This window comes from Arachis hypogaea, chromosome 2, assembly GCF_003086295.3.
Source record: "Arachis hypogaea cultivar Tifrunner chromosome 2, arahy.Tifrunner.gnm2.J5K5, whole genome shotgun sequence".
In the NCBI taxonomy this organism is placed as follows: domain Eukaryota; kingdom Viridiplantae; phylum Streptophyta; class Magnoliopsida; order Fabales; family Fabaceae; genus Arachis; species Arachis hypogaea.
The window spans coordinates 30,960,889-30,981,041 of record NC_092037.1 but is presented as its reverse complement, the minus strand read 5'-3'; the positions used below and the strand labels follow the sequence as shown (position 1 = coordinate 30,981,041).

Genomic DNA, 20,153 nt, shown 5'->3' with positions numbered 1-20,153 from the left:
TTCAGCTATGAATCGCCGTCGTCACTGCTGGAGTGAGGCCACGTCACCATGGAGCCCAATTGTTGTTTTTGTTTTCTGCTTCTGCTTTTTGCCTTCTACTTCTACTTCTGCTTCTATTTTTATTTTTGTTGTTGCTGTTGTTGATTCACCATTTACGTTGTTGTTGTTGTTTTATTGTTGTTGATTATGCTTCTGTTTTTGCTTTTGTTGTTGCTGTTGTTGATTCTATTTTTTCTTTTGTTATTGTTGTTGTTGTCTTGTTGATTCACCATTGTTGATGTTGATTCTTCTTCTACTTCTATTTTTTCTTTTGTCTCTGTATCTGTCTCTACTTTGTGGTTGATTTTGGAGAAGAAAGGGAAAAAGTATTTTCTTCTAAAGGACGATTTTAAAACTAAGTTAAATTTTACGGACCATTTTATAGCAAAAAAAGTTAGAAATGAAACAAATTTTTACCCCTGTCTTAGAAACCAAAATCGTACTTAACCATTGACTTAAAGAACAAGCTAAGTCACACAGCATAAAACGTATATATGAGGATAAAATAAAATAAATAAAAATAACAAAAAATAATTAAAAGAATTGTATTTAAAAGTTTTAATTTTTAATTTTTGTTATATATTCAGCAGTCATCTCCTTATATATATATATATTAAAAAATTAAACTGGTTCGTCATGTCTATTCATCTTATTTCGTCTTACTAAAATCTCTATATTTGACCGTACGGTTAGTAGATTCAAAATTTTAATTCAACTTATCTTTATTTTACAAATTTGATATGTTAATCTGAGATGTTACACGCCCATTTTTCTACTCCTACTAGTTTTACATTGATTATTAATTTAATTTGTTTATTTTATGGCACTTGATTCTAACGTGCACCGTTATATTACTATGCTAAAATCATTGACAACTATATGATGACCCTTATTGTGTACATCATATATCATTATCTTGGGTACCTTTAAATGGTTGAGGTCCCCACTACAATAATAATCCATTGTGCCATCAATTCAGCTTATTAGGTGTTAAACTATTAGACATTTAGATGTTAGAACATTGATCAAAACTCATCCTATCTTAGGAAAATTATTCAAACTTATCATCTTATCATCAACTTTAATATTGGAAAAAGAAAGCTTATGGATTTTTCAATTTCTTTCCCAACTGCCAACTTTTATTTGAGTTCCGTTTCTCTAAACTATCACTCATCATATTCATACAGTCCTGTATCTCTTAAAAAGAAAAAAGAGGAAATTCAATTATTTTAAAAAAGAAATAAAACAATGCTAGAATAAAACAGATAAATAATTGATCATTTCCATGATTTTTTACTTGTATATAGATGCAAAATGAAGGTTATACAAAAATATATATGTAAAGACTAAAGAGTAGTATAAATGTCAAATAATGGTATTTGTGATGGTGGAGAGAGAAGATGGTGGTGTTGGTTTGGTTTTGTTGGTTGTAGTGACAACAGAATTGGAAGAGATTGAAAAGGAAAGTTGACATGTACAATTCAAACTTATCAAATATTAAGAAAAATTAAATCAAATTAAATATTACAAATTTTAAAATATAAAAATATTTAAGATGCAATAAAAAATTAATTAAAAATATTTTAAAGTTATTTTCTTTTGTATTGTTTTTAATTTTATATTTTCTAATTATTGTTGAAATAATTGAACAAGAAAAAAAATCAAGAGCCATTAATTTTAATCTATATTTGTCAACACTTTTAATTAGCAATCTAATATTTTTAGTTTACTAATTTAATATCATACTTTTAGTTGACACTTTTAAATATTATTTTCTAACTACTGATTTTAAAAACAAAAATTTTTGCTAGTCATATAGTACTATTTATTGAATAATTTTAAATATAATTAGTATGTAATATCAAAATTAATAGAATATCAAAATTAAATTTTTAAATTAAATAAGATAACTTTAAATTATTATCTTTTAAATATTACTGAGAACAAAAATGCTTTATCCCATCATTTAACATAGCACTTAGGCAAATATAATTAAAATTTGGTTAGGAGTTAACTAGCAAAAAATAAATAAATAATTTCACACTATTAAATATAATCTCACACCATTAAAAATATCAATAATAACTAATTAATAATTATAAATTACAAAACCTACTTACCCTGTCAATGTTTTTAAGAAATTTTTGAATAACCCCATCACAAAGGATTGAAGTATGCAACAAAAAGCCAATAAGTAGCAATCCCGTTTCCATTTTTGTTCCTACTTTGTTGTCTCTTTCTTTTCTTCTCTCTCTATTCTCACACTCTCTTAGCTTCTTCAACCAAAGACATGTTCTGTGCTTCACAAGCCTCAACGGCAATTTGTGCCGCCATGGATGAAGCCTCATGCTCTTCTTCCACCAACACCATTCAACTCGGAGGCAAAGCCATCGACCGCCACAACCCCATCATCTGCCATTCTAGAAGAGCAACCCTCTCCTCCTCCTCCTCCTCCTCCTCCTCTTCTTCTTCTCACCCACCAATCAACCCTCAGAAGAAAAGATCTTCTTCAAAACCATCATCAAGTAATGCAGAGAATAAGAACAAGAACAGTGCTAAAAAGGGTGGTCATCATGATCAAAAGAAGAAAAACGTAGCAGAAAATAATGTCTACTCTTCTAAGCAGATTGATAGCGTTCTGGCAAGGAGAAGTTGGATTAAGCAAAACAATAATAATGGTGATTTATTCACTACTACTCCTCCTGTTGGTTCAACAAGGTGTTTGCTCAGTGACACTGCTTTCTTCGATGATAACAATGATGGTGTATCAGATTTTTATGATCCAGCTTTGCTATTAAATAATAAAAAGGGTCAAGATGAAATTCAAACTGAAACCAACACTTTATCTAAACCTTCTACCTCTTCCCATCATCCCAAGTCTGCTTCTTCGGACCAGGTTAGTTTTCTCTGAAACCAACTTTTTCTTTTTCGTTTTCTTTTTCTCGGATGAATTCATAGGTATCTTCTACTTAACGGACATAGATAATCCTGTTTGAGAATTAGAGATCCTATATCATATTAGATATACATAAAAAATTAACTACTAACTCAATCACTCGTATAAAATACATATTTAAAAAATGAGATAAACAAGGTATGTATAAATTAGTGGGTGATTTTCGGTGTACAGATACATAGCATTTTTGTTAGCGATCTCATAGGCACGTGACTCTCTTGTGCCTCAAGGCTCAACCTTAACTTGAGATTATTGGTTAACTAAAATAATATCTGTGGATCGGATGTAACTGGCCCTATTGACTTGTATTTTATGGAACTACTCATCTTCAAATGACTAGTCCACTACTGTTCAATTCAGTCTTAATTTTTAAATTTTTAAAAATTCTAAGAATAATGTTTTTAAACATCAAACGGTAGTTGGTTTATGAGTCTAGACGTATTGTATGTTCCAATACAATATCTCAAATTTTAATTACTTATTTATGGATATGATTTATGATGGACTATAACGAAAGCTATATTGCATAGTTTACTAGACTGGTGTATACAGATGCACATTGGCAAATATTTTAATTTATGATAATTTATATTTTAATTTATGGTAATTTTCATGAAAAGTAAAAAGGAGTGCACTCTCTGGAAATAAGTGTTTGTCTTTAAAAATCATCAAAATTTGAAAATTGACCGCAAATAATTATGTTTGAATAAATTTTTAAAAATAGATTATAATTGAAACTAATAATAATGTTAAAAGAATAAATTACCATTTATAATCACAAATGTTTAAAATATTGACAATTTTATTTATAAAAAATAAAATTAATGTTGTACTTATGAAAAATAGATTTTGATTGGCAAGTGGTGAAGAACAAAGTGTTGGAAAGAGAAGGTTAAGAGGAGGTTAAAAGCAGGTTAACTTGGAAGGTAGATTTGTTAGTATTTGAGTCCTTTCAAAAATAGTGTATACAACGTCAAAAAGAAAATTTACGAATATATGAGATTTTGTCGAAGTATTACACGAAGACTCCAAAGATACTTAGTTGAGAATTTCTTACAGCGACAGTAATATTTCAGTTAGGAATGGCAACAATTCCCCATGGGACGGGAATATGTCCCACCCTCATATCCAAAATGTCTCCATTCACGTCCCGTATTCACGATCGGTAACGAGTACCCAATAACTTCCAGATATTTGATCCTCGCGGATATCCCCATGTATTCTCTATTTAAAAAATGATAAAAAAAACATAATCCTTCGTCATAATATAAATACAATTCATAATGTCCCCTAATGTTTCCAGGCCATATCCAACAAAAACCTTCAATACTAGATTAATTGTTACACTTAATATGAATCAATTTTAAATATAGAAAATTAATAATTGAATAAATTCTAAATTTAAAATAAAAATTTAGCAACAATTGCACAAACAATTGAATAAATAGTAATATAAACACAGAAAATTAACAATTTCAAACAATTGAACAAACCCTAAAGTCTCGAACGTTGAAAAAAAAAACTAAGAAACTAATCAGAGAAGGGCACTTGATACAGATGATGGCAACAAATGAAAGGTGGTGACAACAGAAGGAAGAAATGATGCAGCGGCAGCGACAAGGCTACGGGAAGCAGCGATGATGAGTGGCAAAGAGGTTGTTGGAGACAGCGAAAACACTACTTGTGGCAGTGAGAATTCTTCTGGAGGCGCGACGATGAGGAAGTTCAAATAGGAGGTCGTGACAATGATAAAAGAACGTGGAGCATGAGTTGAACGAGCACGATGTAGGATGCGGTGATAATGAGGCGGCGATAGTGAGTGAGGAGGCAATGACTGGCGGTGGGAATGAGTGAAGGTGGAAGTGATCGACGATGAGGCTTGAGTTGAGATGTTCTGTGTATGTGTGTCAAAGTGAGAAGCGTTGGTATAATGTGAGGGAAGGAAGGGATGCAGGCAGGGATGTCAAAACTCCCCGAGACGCGGGGATCCCTGCGGAAACTGCCCCGAATGGGGATCCGATTGTGGGAAATTTTCCCGCGGGGATGGGGATGGGGGAAAAAATTCCTCCAAAGCAGGCGCGGGGATCCGAGCAGGGATCCCCACTCTGTCCCCGCTATTCCCCGAAATTTATGAATTTCCTAAATTATCCTTAATAGTTTATTTTTCGTATATATTTTTTAGTCATTTCTCTCACACACACATATATATAGAAACTCAAAACTTCTAATCTTTATTTGCATGACCTTTCTTCAATTCAGAGATCCCTAACACTGTCCATACTCCATCCAACCTCTCTGCAGCCACCCTTCTCACCGGATCGTCATACCTCACTGTGTCATCACCCTTACCGCGTCGTAATTTTTATTTGCGGCGTTCCTTTTTGTAATTCTGCCGTCGTGTTAATTCTCCTCTCTGTTGCCACGTCTCCCACCTCATCCACTGCTTTGTCCTTTGGCTCGTCGTTGCGTCCCCCATCTTGCGTCATTTCGAAAGAAGTCACCATCGTGTTATTTAGACTTTTTGTATAAAATCTTGTAGTTTTTGTATAAGATAGATACTTGCAGCTCTATTCATATGAAAATTAATAATTAGTTAGAACTATTATGTAGATGGGGAATGGGGTCCCTGCGGGGAATGGAGCCCCGTGGAGAATGGGATGGAGAGCAATATTCCCCCACGGCGGGGAATGGAGACGGGGATGGGGAGCAAATCTGATGGCAGGGATGGGGAGCATGGAGGCTTCTCCCACCCCCACCCTGCCCCATTGACATCCCTAGATGCAGCGTGGAGAAGATGATGCAAAATTAGGGTTTATATATATATATATATATATAAGGGATAATTTAGTCATTTTATATAAACAAGTACCCACGATGTAGGAATCTCCTAATGGGTAGAAAAATCCTCCATATCCATCCTCCGGCGGGTAAATCATCGGGGATACCAACCCCGATGGGGAAAATTACCATCCCTAAATTTAATCGGTTTGACTCCACAAACTTTATATTTTGCATTTCACCGAATGTTATACTTCTTCACTTCCATGAGAATATCATCTCTACTTTTAGACATGTATCCCACCCAAAATTCAACCTCACCATGCGTTTTACAATCTTCTCCTTTGCTAATTTTAAAAGGATCATTTACTTGCATGACATCCAAGTCAAGAGTATGATAATAACTTGAAACATCTAAAACTTGAGGAATAGCCAATAATGGAGAAGGAGTTACTGAGGACTCCACCATTAGAGTCTTTGACATATACTCATCTGATACATCACTCTCACTAGATGACCCAGTGTTATCAACATACACTAAGACAAATTCACTTTCCTCTTCCTCCACCTGATCACTTAGTTTACCATAGTGAATAAAATTCGTCGTTAGAAGAAGGCCTAACTAGATCAAAGAAGAGGACCCACCACCACTACTAACATCACGAACCTTAGTATAGCATTCCGCATGGTTCAGCATTAGCTTCAGATACACGTTGAACATTACCCACACATGGTCATAACCTTAGACCCAAAATGCCCTATTTCAAACCCACCATTGGCATTGGCAGCATTGATAGAAATTTGTATTCGATATTCACATTCTCCTTGGAACCAGCTACACCCATATTCATCAACACGAGATTCTTCAGCGCATCAAGAGAATCTACACGATAGGTGCACAGCATCACAGGAGAACTGCACTCAAATATCACCCTCTCACCATTTTTTATGACCACATTTGGATAAACAACAATAAAAAACAAAACTCACTACTAGATATATCTATGAATATATAAGAAGAGAATGTAGTGTATGGATTGAGTGTGAAATGTGTACAACCAATTTTATAAAGTAGATGTAGGATGCATCCATGATTTGTGGTTAAGAATCTGCGACACATCTCAGATGCATAACGTTTGAGATATGTAGATAAATTTTTTTGAGTCACTACATTCGAGATGTTACACGACAATTTAAAATGGTAAATACTTTATCCATTGTACAAAACATTAAAATAAAATATTTATTTTATTTATATAAAAAAATTATTTTATCAATCAAAGTCCATCTATTATTTGGGTACAACATCAATTTTTTTTGTTTAATTACTCTGTTAGTCCCTATATTTTTACGAAATTTTTAATTAGGTCCTTGTACTTTTTTTTTTTAATTGAGTCCTTGAACCAAATTTTTTTTTAATTGGTCCCTACGCTTTTTTTCCTTTTAATTAGGTCCTTGCACAATTTTTTTTTTTAGTTTGGTCCCTATAAAATTAAGCCAATTACTGCTAAGAGGGACCTCTTTAAAAAAAATTAGTGCAGGGACTCAATTAAAAGAAAAAAAAGTATAGAGACCTAATTGAAAATTTTGCAAAACTATAAAGACTAACAGAATAATTAAACCTTTTTTTAATAAACTTGTCAATATTCCAAATATTTATGAGTACAAATGGCATTTTATTCTAATTTTAAGTTATAAGTAGTTTATAACTGAAAATAATATTTTGAAGTTTATTATTTTTTAAATTATTATAATTTTATCGATTTGACCTCAAATATTAATATTAAATAATATAAATAATATTTTATCACTTTTGTAACTATTATACGACTTAAAATGACTTTTTTTTGGTTACATCGTAGACAGTAGACACAATAAATTATCTTAAAACTACTTTTCAGTTAAGTATTCGAACTTAAATTAATGGTCACATAATAGATTATTTTAAAAAATGATTATACAAATAAAAATTATTGAAATAAGTCTAATTCTATAACAGTGTCAAACACACCTAAGACTATTTTTGGAGTAAGTTCTTTTTTGTTCCCTTCAAATGCTTACTCAACTCCAACAACACAGAAAAGGTAAAAAAGAGTTTCATGTAACACATGCAACACATGCAATGATGTTTTTTCTTTTTCTTTTTTTAATTATTTTTATTTTGAATGAATTTTGTAGCAAGAAGTTGTCCTAAGGGTTTCTTTACACTGCAAGGGTTGTGAAGGAAAAGTGAGGAAACATCTCTCCAAAATGCAAGGTATTTATTGTGCACCTAAAAAAATGGTTTCTTTTAATTTCTAATTAATTAACAACATTTTAGGCCATGCCCCTAATTAAGCGTGATAATAATTTTAATTTTGGCAGGAGTTAGTTCCTTTAAAATAGATTTTGCTTCAAAGAAGGTGACAGTTGTTGGGGATTTGACTCCATTGAGTGTGTTGACAAGCATATCAAAAGTGAAGAGTGCACAATTTTGGTCAGTAACTACTGATTCCGCTGTTGGATCTAGTTATTATGGTACTTTAGAAACAAACAACAAATATGTTATCTAATTAAAATGGGTATGAAGTGGAATAGTGATGTTGTTACTGTATAAGGTATATGAGTGAAACTGGACATTAGTTTGATTATTGCATATGCAAATGTTAGAAGTGTAACCGACTAGCTGTGGGTTTTATGAATTAATTTTCTTATGCATTCATTAATAGTGTATAAAACAATGTGTTTTGTTCAATAAAAACTTAACAACATATCATCTTACTGTTGGGCTTCATTTTGAAAACCATGACAGGATAGTTTGCTGAATTCTTATTGAACAGAAAGATAATTATCCATAACTAATAAGATTTTGTGTAATATCTATTACGTAATTGATGTTATTCACTATCTCATTTAGCTTTACAACCACAACTATGTATATATTGTGAGATATATTTTCAAAGGTAGATGCAGTCAATTTCACATGAAGTTGATAGCTAAGAGCCGTTAGATGAAAATTTAGTCAAATCAGTCAAATTATCTGACCACTCTCAGTTATCAACTTCACGTGAAATCGACTGTACCTGAGTTTCCACCATTTTCAAAATATGTGAAAAGCTATTTTGAAGAGTTACATATCTTCATAGAGTTGAGACTTATTCAAAGGTTGTAACTATTTGAAAAGTTATGTCTGTTGAAAAGTTGTAACTATTTTAAAAGTTATGTCTATTGAAAGGTTGTAACTATTTGAAAAGTTACGAATGTTGAGTACGTAGTTGCATGTTGCATGTACTCCGTACCTATAAATTTTCCTCATTTCATTATTGTCATAGATCCATCTTTAACACTTTCTTTATGCGCAAAAGACATAATAGAGAATATTATTCTGTAAATTATTATTTAATGTAAGGCTTGACTATGTGAGTGCATAAACAAGTCAAGTATTCTTCATTGTATCCTACAGAAAATCTATTTTACACACAATTGTACATTGGTGGGAGCGAATTAAGCTTAAAGGAAAGTGTGTGTAACACACACCTTGAAGAATTGCGCTATTTGTTTCACTAACCCCTTCTCTTATAACTCACAATCTTTAGGCTTAATTGTTCACCAATAAAACAAAAATGGCCACCTCATCAATTACGGAGATGACGTAGGATTTTGTCAAGTTAGAAAGATTTGATGGTGAAAATTTCATACGATGGCAAAAGAAGATGCACTTCCTTCTCACAACACTAAAAGTGACATGTTCTTGCCATACCAAGACCTCCAAAAATTAAAGAGGAGGCCATTGTAGAAACACGAGCCAGACAAAAATGGGACAACGATGACTATATATGCAATGGGCACATACTAAATGGCATGGCTGATGCACTGTTTGATGTCTACCAAAATATTGGGAGTCCGAAAGAATTACGGGACAAATTAGAAGCAAAATATATGGCCGAAGATGCAACAAGTAAAAAATTTCTTTTCACTCACTTTAATAATTATAAGATGGTTGATGGTAGATCTGTCATGAAACAACCGCATGAAATTGAGCGTATTTTAAATAATTTTGAGCAACATAACATGCACATGGATAATATCATTATTGTATCTTCAATTATTGACAAACTCCTTCCATCATGGAAAGAATGATATTTCTTATGAGCAATTAAGTAATCACTTTCGTCTTGAAGAAGAGTATCATAAACAAGACGATACTAAAGAGCAAAGTATTCATGTTAATCTTCACGTAATGGAAGATGGAAAATCCAATCAACCCAACAAGAAAAGATACCAAAATTTTAATAAATCTCAATGTAACAATGGTGATATCAGAAAGAATAAAAAGAAGGAAAATTGTTTTCATTGTGAAAAACTAGGACACTTTAAGAAAGAATGTCATTTCTTAAAAAAGAAGAAAGAAAAGAATGACATAGCAATAAAAGATAATTTTATTGCTGTTATTTCTAAGATCAATATGATTGAAGACATTGGGTCATGGTGGATGGATTCTGGTGCAACTCGACATGTTTGTAAGAATAGAAATTTTCTCAAGACATTCAAAGAAGAGAATGGGGCTATTTTGTACATGGAAAATACATCAACTGTTCATGTAATGGGCAAAGGAACCGTGGAACTTGAATTCACTTCTGGAAGAGTACTGACTCTTACTGATGTATATTATGTACCCGAAGTTAAAAAAAATTTAGTTTCTGTACTTTTACTTAACAAGTATGAGTTTAAGTCTGTATTTTAAGGAGACAAATTTATTCTGTCTAAGGGTGGAGTGTTTGTGGGTAAAGGATATCTATGTGAGAATATTTTAAATTAAATGTTGTAAATACTATTAATAATAATAATGTTTCTGTTTATATTAGTGAGTCATGTGATTTAAAGCATAATCGTTTAGGACATGTTAATTTTCATAAATTAAATGATATGATAAAATATGATCTTATTCCAAATCAATTAAAAATTCATATGCATGTACAACTTATATGTTAACCAAGATAACAAGACTTCATTTTCAAAGAGTACAAAGAAATTCTAAATTATTAGAATTAATACATTCTGATGTATATGTATGTGATTTGCATGGTTGGCTAACTATAAGCGGAAAGAAATATTTTGTCACTTTTATTGACGCTTTTAGTAGATATTATTACATATATTTGACGCATTTTAAAGATGAAGTCTTGGATGAATTTAAGATTTTAAAACCGAAGTTGACCATGAAACCTTTATTAAATAAAGAATATTCGGTGAGTACTTCTTTTGATCTAAGTATTAAATTAGTACCCAACCCAAATTCGTCTATTTCACAAATTGAGTATGCAAAAGTAATTGGATGCTTAATGTGTGCTATGACTTGTATTAGACTAGATATAGCCAGGGACGGATGCATTCATTGAGTAGTGAAGGCAGTTGCCCTCAGTAAAATTTTATAAATTACTTAGTAGTTCATGGTAAAATGTCTTAAATGCCCCCACTATATAATTTGTTTTGACTCCACCCCAAATCAAATTCCTAACCCTTCTTTTTTTCTAATGTTCTTCATATGCTCCAGGCCTCCAATCTTTGTAGCCTCCAACCTTTGCACTTCGTAGCCTCCAGCCTTCACAGCCCGCACTCGGCACTCTTGTCTCCAGAGACCAGAGCCACTCTGCGTCTCAGCCAGTGTCACGGCTCTCTCTTTGCTAACGTCTTCGGCTCTCCGCCCTCCTGTCTCTAGAGTCACTGCTGTGTCTCCACATCTCCGCATCCCCTTCTGCCTTCTTCTTCATCGATCGGTTCCGTCCGTCCTTCTTCTTCGAATACTGCAAATCTGTGATCCTCTTCTCTCTTCGGTTTTTACTCTTCACTCTTCAGGCTTCAACAGAGAACTCCTGTGTTTCGTCCTGCAGCCGCTAAACCAGGGACGGATGCATTCATTGAGTAGTAGTAAAATTTCAGAAATTACTTAGTAGTTCTTAGTAAAATGTCTTAAATGCCTCCACTATATAATTTGTTTTGACCCTACCCCAAATCAAATCCATAACCCTTCTTTTTCCCTAATCTTCTTCATATGCTCTAGGCCTCCAATCTTCGCAGCCTCCAGCCTTCACACATCACAGCCTCCAGCCTTCGCAGCCCGCACTCGGCACTTTTGTCTCCAAAGACCAAAGCCACTCTGCGTCTCAGCCAGTGTCACGGCTCTTTCTCCGCTGATGTCTCCGGCTCTCCGCCCTCCTGTCTCCAGAGTCACTGCCGTGTCTCTACATCTTCGCGTCCCCTTCTGTCTTCTTCTTCATCGATCGGTTCCATCCATCCTTCTTCTTCGAGTACTGCAAATCTGCGATCCTCTTCTCTCTTTGATTTTCACTCTTCACTCTTCAGGCTTCAGTTGAGAACTCCTGGGTTTCATCTTGCTGCCGCCGAACGCTGCACAGAGCCGTCATTGGCTACTGCCTACTGGGTTCTACACTTTTGCTTCCTAGTTCCTAGAGTTCAGCTGTTCAGATTCAATCTTAGATTTTTCTTGGTACATTCATGAATCATGATTCACTGATCTTCAATTCTTCTTATTCACTTATTTGCTTCATTGTTGTTTGATAATTGATTTAGTTGGTTTGTTAATTGTGAATTTGTGATTGAATATTTGAATTTGTTTTGATGTAATTGCAAGTTTAGTTTGATTAATTTCTTTGTTAATTATTTTTGTGCATTGATTTAATTGTTTTTGAAGACTTAATTTGTTCTGATGTAATTGATTTAATTGTTTTTGAAGACTTAATTTAGTTTGATTAAATAAGTCAATAATCAACTAATATTGATTTTGAATTTTTGGAAGTAGAAATCTTCTGACGATTCCTTTTAATGATCTGATACATATTTGTTGATTAACATGAAGCATTATATTTGTTGCATCAGATATGGTATTTTTAATTCTTTCATAGAAGCTTGATTACCTTCCTCTTGATTGGAATTCACAAGCATCCTCTTTAAGCAATGATAAGACAAAGAAATAAGTGGCTGACAAGAGAGACTGGAAATTATTTTGTTGTTGTTGGAAATTTATTTAAATGACATATGTTTATCAATTTTGTATTTATAATTTTATATTGTAATTTTAATTTGTGTAGAATTGTGAATTTTTTATTAATTAATTAACTTAGATTTATAATTTTATCTTATTAGTAATGGAGAAATATTTCAAAAGAACCTCATCATTGGAGATTGGATCCCAAAACAATTCATCGGTTTTTAGAATTCGAAGTAGATGGTCTTATAGCAGATCCAGGACAACGACCAAAGATTTCAAGCTATCACCCGAATGACAGAGACAAAGTTAGATGTGCATATTTGTAAAAAGGTCCTTGTCAACCAAGGACTCATGATTTTCTGCAAACTGCTTGTGGTTCTTCTTTTCGAAGATTTAATCCTAATTGATTTGATGACTATGGAAACTGGTTAGAGTATAGTATATCAAAAGATGCTGTTTTTTGTCTTTGTTGTTATCTTATGAAACCCGAGACTGAAGGTGGTGATACTTTTTTTAATTAATGACTTTTCAAATTGGAAAAAAAAAAGAGACTACAAATTCATGTTGAGATTCATGATAGCGCTCATAATCAAGCTTGGAGAAAATGTGAAGCACTTATGAGACCAAAACAACACATCACTGCTGTTATTGAAAAACAATCTGAGCAAGCTAAAAAGAATTATCAAATTCACTTGACAGCAACAATTGATTGTATTAGATTTCTTTTGCGACAAGGATTAGCCTTTCATGGTAATGATAAGACAGATGATTCTGTTAACCAAGGAAATTTTTTGGACCTTGTAAACTTTCTTGCACAATATAATGAAGAGATTGGTCGTACTTTCAAAAATGCTCGTGGGAATCTTAAACTAATAGCACCCTCAATCCAAAAAGACATTGTAAGAGCTGCTGCAAGGGAAACGACAAAAGTTATTGTAGATGATCTTGGGGATGAATTATTTGCTGTATTGGTTGATGAAGCCCATGACATTTCTATTAAGGAGAAAATGTCAGTTTGCTTAAGGTATGTGAACAAAGAAGGACAAGTTAGGGAGCATTTTCTTGGTCTTGTTCATGTTTCTAATACTAATGCTTTATCTCTAAAATTAGCATTGGAGTCATTATTAGAAACATATGATTTAAGTTTATCAAGAGTATGTGGACAAGGATATGATGGTGCAAGTAACATGCAAGGAGAATTTAATGGTTTAAAAACTTTGATATTGAAAGAAAATTCTTATGCTTTCTATGTACATTGCTTTGCCCACTAACTTCAGTTAGCTCTTGTAACGGTTGCAAAAAAACAAGTTAAAATTGTTTTGCTTTTTAATTTGTTAACTAATTTGTGCAATGTTGTTGGATCTTTGTGTAAACGAAGAGATATGCTTCGTGATAGTCAGATGACTAAGACAATTGTAGCACTAAAAAGTGGAAAAATTTTTAGTAGGCGTGATTTGAATCAAGAAACAGCTTTAAAAAGAGCTGGAGACACTAGATGGGGCTCACACTATGGAACTATACTTAGATTGATTTCTTTATTTTCTTCTATGGTTAATGTTCTTGAATATGTTGAGAAAGATAGAAATAATTCAGAACAAAGAGGTGAAGCATGTCATTTATTGAATGTCATTCAATCCTTTGAATTCATTTTTAACTTGCACTTGATGAAAAATATCTTGGGAGTTACTAATGAGTTAACTCAAGCATTACAAAGGAATGATCAAGACATTGTAAATGCTATGGCATTAGTGAAAGTGTCTAAGCAACAGTTGCAAAATATAAAAGTTGATGGCTAGCCTCTTTTTACTTGACGAAGTCTTATTGTTTTGTGACAAACATGATATTACTGTTCCAATCATGGATGATATATTTGTGTAACAAGGAAGATCAAGACGCAAAGCTCAAAAGATATCAAATTTGCATCATTTTCAAGTTGAGATATTCTATCAAGTAGTTGATAGATAACTTCAAGAACTCAATAATCATTTTACAGAGGTGAATACTGAATTGCTTTTTTGCATAGCTTGTTTGAATCCAAGACACTCATTTTTTGTATTTGATAAGTAGAAGTTGATCCAGTTAGCTCAATTCTATCCATTAGAATTTTCTTCCACTCAACTTTTGGCACTTGACAGTCAACTTGAGAACTTCATATTAGATGTGCGTTCTGATGATCAATTCTCAAACTTAAATGGAATTGGTGCTCTTTCTCAGAAGTTAGTTGAGACTCGAAAAAATATTGTTTATCCATTAGTGTTTCTTCTTTTGAAGTTAGCTTTAGTTTTGTCCGTAGCAACTGCATCAGTTGAAAGAACGTTTTCTGCTATGAACATCATAAAGAGTCGACTTCGTAACCGTATGGGAGATGAATTTTTAAATGACTGTTTAATGACATACATAGAAAGAGAGACATTTGATTGTATTGACAATGAAAAGATTATTCAATCTTTTCAAAATATAAAACCTAGAAGAATGGAATTCTAAATTATTTGTTATTATTTTGAATTATTATTTTATTTTAATTTATTGGTTAAATAATTTAAAGAATATTCCTATTTTATAACATCATAGTATAATTATAAAAATTATTATTATATTATATATATTTTGCCCCGACTGAAAAATTTTTTTGGATCCGTCACTGGATATAGCATATGCTGTAGGTCGCTTAAGTCGGTATACAAGCAATCTAAATAAAGACCATAGGCATGCTGTCTGGAGAATATTAAAATATTTGAAAAGAATAATAAACTATACTTTGTTGTATAGTGGTGAACCTTCTGTTTTAGAAGAATATACAAAAAATTATGCATCAACAAGTGGTTAGATCTTTACCCTTGGTGGGGGTACTGTTTCTTGGAGATTCAAGAAACAAACTTGCATAACAGACTCTACCATGACTGCAGAATTTGTTGCTTTGGCAGCAACAAGCAAGTAAGCTGACTGGCTTAGAGATTTATTACATGAAATTTTAATTTGGCCAAAACTAATGGCACCAATCTCTATATATTGTGATAGCCAAGCAACATTATCAAAGGCTTATAGCCAAGTTTATAATAAAAAAATCTAGATATATTGGAGTAAGACATAGCTATGTTAAAAATATTATTGGCAATGGAGTTATATCTATAAATTTGAGAAGGTTAGAACGAAATCTTGCAGATCCTTTGACGAAAGGACTGACAAGAAATGTGGTGTTTAAAATATCAAAAGGGATGGGACTAAAATCCATATTTTAAGTAATTACCAATGGTAAAAACCCAACTAACACTTGAGTAACATCAAGTCTTGAGTTCAATGCGATAAAGTACACTATTAGAGTAATTGTAAGTACTCATAATTATTTCTTTCATCCCAAGGTAAAAAGTACTTGGAACTATAATGATATAAAGGAATAGGGTGAGTTTTTGCTCTTAATAGACCTATAGCAAGTATATTATTGCTAAAGTATTTAATTATGGGATACTTTTGATATAGTCTACCTATATGAGTGTGAACTGAGACTGGTTCTTGGAAGTAAAATTTTACTCTTAAAATACTCACGAAAGGATACAAGATGCAAGGCCATGTAGTATACTAAATTTGTCATATTTAATATAACATCTAAATGATACCAAAATTTTATGTGTTATCAATGTACGCTTGTTTATATGAGTTAAATGGTTCAAAGTTTATCTACCATTTTAAATTTGGATGAGTGAATACCACTGGTTACTAGGTAAGGGTTCAAATCGCAAGATACCTCTACTGAAAGCATAAAACTTTCAGAATGATAGGATTGGAAAAGAATTTTGAAAATGGTGGGTCAGAATGATATGATTGGAAAAAAATTTTGAAAATGGTAGGGGGTTGTGAGATATTTTTTCAAAATATGTGAAAAGCTATTTTGAAAAGTTATGTCTATTGAAAGGTTGTAACTATTTGAAAAGTTATGTCTAGTAAAAGGTTGTAACTATTTGAAAAATTATGAATGTTGAGTACGTAGCTACATGTTGTATATACTGCGTACCTATGAATTTCCCTCATTTCATTATTGTCATAGAACCATCTCAACACTTTCTTTATGCGAAAAAGAAAGAATAGAGAATATTATTCTATAAATTATTATTTAGTGTAAAGCTTGACTGTGTGAGTGCATAAACAAGTCAAGTGTTCTTCATTGTATCCTACAGAAAATTCGCCAGTAACTCATTTTGCACACCATTGTACATTAATGGGGCGAATTAAGCCTAAAAGAAAGTATGTGTAACACACGCCTTGAAAAATTACGCTATTTGATTCACTAACCCCTTCTCTCATAACTCACAATATATCCACTTCCATTATATATCATGGAATTCGAAAAAGGTTTGATGGAAAAATTTTGTTTTCTTAAGTATTTTTTTATTATATATTTATAAAAATACCTTTTTGTTATTTTTTAAATTTAAATTCAATTTTTTTAATATGTATTGTTCGGATAACACTAACCTTTTGATTTAGTATTTAGGAACTTGTCAACTAATATAAGAGTAGATCCATGTCAGAAAAGATACCTGCAAGTACACTTTGATATTTAAGTTAGTTAATATGTGTTTCGTAATATTGGCCATCCAATTTATCTCTTCCAGCTCCTTCTTCTCCTTTATAGTATCTTATCAGATTCTTACTTTAGGCACAATTTACTCTCATTAATAAAATTTCGTATATGTTTATTATACCCGTTACGTGTATCACCATTATTTTGAGTATCGACTTGTCAGTTTTGAATTATTCCACGTGCCAAAGCTGAGGTATTCATAAAATCTTCCCCCTTTACTTCTTCATGGTTTGCTTTTCCTACCTCAGATATGTTTGGTTTGAATGTATCTTTTTCACCTTTTTTTTAATGTAGGTTAGGGTGCCATTGTTTTTTGTATTTTTATTTTAGGATTATTTTAGGCTTTTCTTCGAATTACATCATTTTTACAACCTTATTCAAAAGGTTATAATGGTAATTCTTACTTGAGAAGTGATTTCTCCAACTAGATGAGCAACCATAATGCATAACTTTATCTTGCCTAAATCGGTTCCTTTCACTATAAGAAAATGTTGAATACCGTCGGATTTAGTTTTTTGATGATAAATTTACGAATAATAATTGGAGAAAAAAAGAAATTGGCACGATCATTACCGCCAGATTTAATCCGAATTATTACAATGTAACATTTTGGTCATTCGCAAAGCATTACTGTTGGATTTATCCGCTAATAAATCTAACAGTAATCTTGTCTGAAATTTGAATCACGAATTCTCTCTCTCCCCAAATTTTTGAACTACTCTCTCTCTCTCTCTCTCCCTCTCTCTATCTTTCTCTCTCTCTCTCTCTCTCTCTCTCAAACCACCTCTGATCAACCCTTCCATCAATGTCACCCACAACTAACAATGTTCAAAGAATGCATGGACTCTTTGGGGTGCGTTGGTTACTCTATTGTCACCATTTTTGTTGTTCCTGCCACTATTGCCGCCGCCACGGCTGTCGCCGCTGCTCCCAATGTCGCCAGAGCTGCCTCTTTCCTCCCTCCAGGTATGTTGTCATCCTCCTTCTTCTTATTATTTTTTAATTTATTTAAGAAAAACCCTAATGAAGCCTTGTCAGTTGGTCACTACCGCCGCCATGCACTTTGTCACCCGTGCTGCCACCACACCAAAAGAGTCCTCTGTGTTGCCACTGTCTCCAAGTAACTCACTAATTAGTTTTGGATAGTTAAACCCTAAATCATAATTTATCTAATTTTAATTTGTTGTGTATTAAAAAATTTAAAATTAGGATGTTTGTATTAGAGATTTAACTATTTTTCAGATTTATTTCATATATTAGTTTAGATTTAGGGTTTTTTTAATTTTGTTTTGATGATTCTGTGTATGAAATTTTGTTTATGATTCTAATTTGAATTTTTTTTTATGATTTTGTGTTTATTATTCTGATTTCTGTTTATTATTCTGCAAGTGTAAGACCTCCAACTGTATTGTTCTGATTTCTGTTCTAGTGTTATTTGAGTTAATTAGTTTCTGAGTTAATTAGTTGATTATTGTTAATTGTCTTAACTTATTTATTTTTTTGAGTTAATTATTTTCTGAGTTAATTAGTTGATTATTGTTAATTGTCTTAACTTATTTATTTTCTAAGTTATACATCAAACAACTCAATCTCTAATATCCCTTGTTGAGGCATGGCATATCCGTGAGGCAAGTTACCAGCTCTTTGGCAACTGTCACAGTTACGCACAAACTCTCGGACATCTCTATAGAGAGTAGGCCAGTAGAAGCCACATTGGAGGACTTTAGTGGCTGTTCGCTCACTTCCAAAATGTCCTCCATACTGTGATCCATGGCAGTGCCATAGGATCCGTTGTGCTTCTTCTCTGGGTACACATCTGCGGATCATTCCGTCTGCACATCTCTTAAAGAGATATGGTTCATCCCATAGGTAGTACTTGGCATCTGAAATTAATTTCTTTCTTTGCACTCTGCTGTACTCCTGGGGTATGAACCTCACACCTTTATAATTTGCAATATCTGCAAACCATGGAGCTTCTTGGATGGCAAAGAGTTGCTCATCCGGGAAAGTCTCAGAAATCTCAGTAGAAGGGAGGGACGCCCCAGCTACTGGTTCTATTCGGGACAGATGATCAGCTACCTGGTTCTCTGTCCCTTTTCTGTCTCTTATTTCTATATCAAACTCTTGCAGAAGCAACACCCATCTTATAAGCCTGGGTTTTGAATCCTGCTTTGTGAGTAAGTATTTAAGAGCAGCATGGTCAGTGTACACAATCACTTTGGATCCCACTAGATAGGATCTAAACTTGTCAATGGCATAGACCACTGCAAGTAACTCTTTTTCTGTGGTTGTGTAATTCTTCTGTGCATCATTTAGAACACGGCTAGCATAATAAATGACGTGCAGAAGCTTGTTATGCCTCTGTCGCAACACTGCACCAATGGCATGGTCACTGGCATCACACATTAGTTCAAATGGTAATGTCCAATCTGGTGCAGAGATGACTGGTGCTGTGACCAGTTTAGCTTTCAGGGTCTCAAATGCCTGCAGACACTATTTGTCAAACACAAATGGTGTGTCAGCAGCTAGCAGGTTGCTCAAAGGTTTTGCAATTTTCCAAAAATCCTTTATGAACCTTCTGTAAAATCCTGCATGCCCAAGAAAGCTTCTGATTGCCTTAACATTGGCAGGTGGTGGTAATTTTTCAATTACCTCTACCTTTGCCTTATCCACCTCTATTCCCCTGCTTGAAATTTTGTGTCCAAGGACAAGTGCTAGGTGGTTAAGACAGGAGCTGAATGAGTCTCCATACACTGAGAAGTCATCCATGAAGACTTCCAGGAATTTCTCCACCATGTTAGAGAAGATGGATA

General features: G+C 33.1%; 1 protein-coding gene across 2 annotated transcripts; it reads left to right on the top strand.

Annotated features, from left to right (window-relative positions):
- The first annotated feature begins 2,161 nt into the window (after positions 1–2,161).
- On the top strand, positions 2,162–9,982 carry LOC112742301 (protein SODIUM POTASSIUM ROOT DEFECTIVE 2). Of its 2 annotated transcripts, XM_029291870.2 has the most exons (4): positions 2,162–2,935; positions 7,952–8,030; positions 8,138–8,249; positions 9,349–9,982. In XM_029291870.2, exons 1-4 carry the CDS (start codon positions 2,330–2,332, stop codon positions 9,401–9,403), a joined length of 852 nt encoding a protein of 283 aa, XP_029147703.1. In that variant the 5' UTR covers positions 2,162–2,329; the 3' UTR covers positions 9,404–9,982. The 2 variants fall into 2 exon arrangements, with proteins under 2 accessions (XP_029147703.1, XP_025647325.1); XM_025791540.3 differs by lacking the exon at positions 9,349–9,982 and having other exon boundaries at positions 8,138–8,533.
- The last annotated feature ends 10,171 nt before the right edge of the window (positions 9,983–20,153 follow it).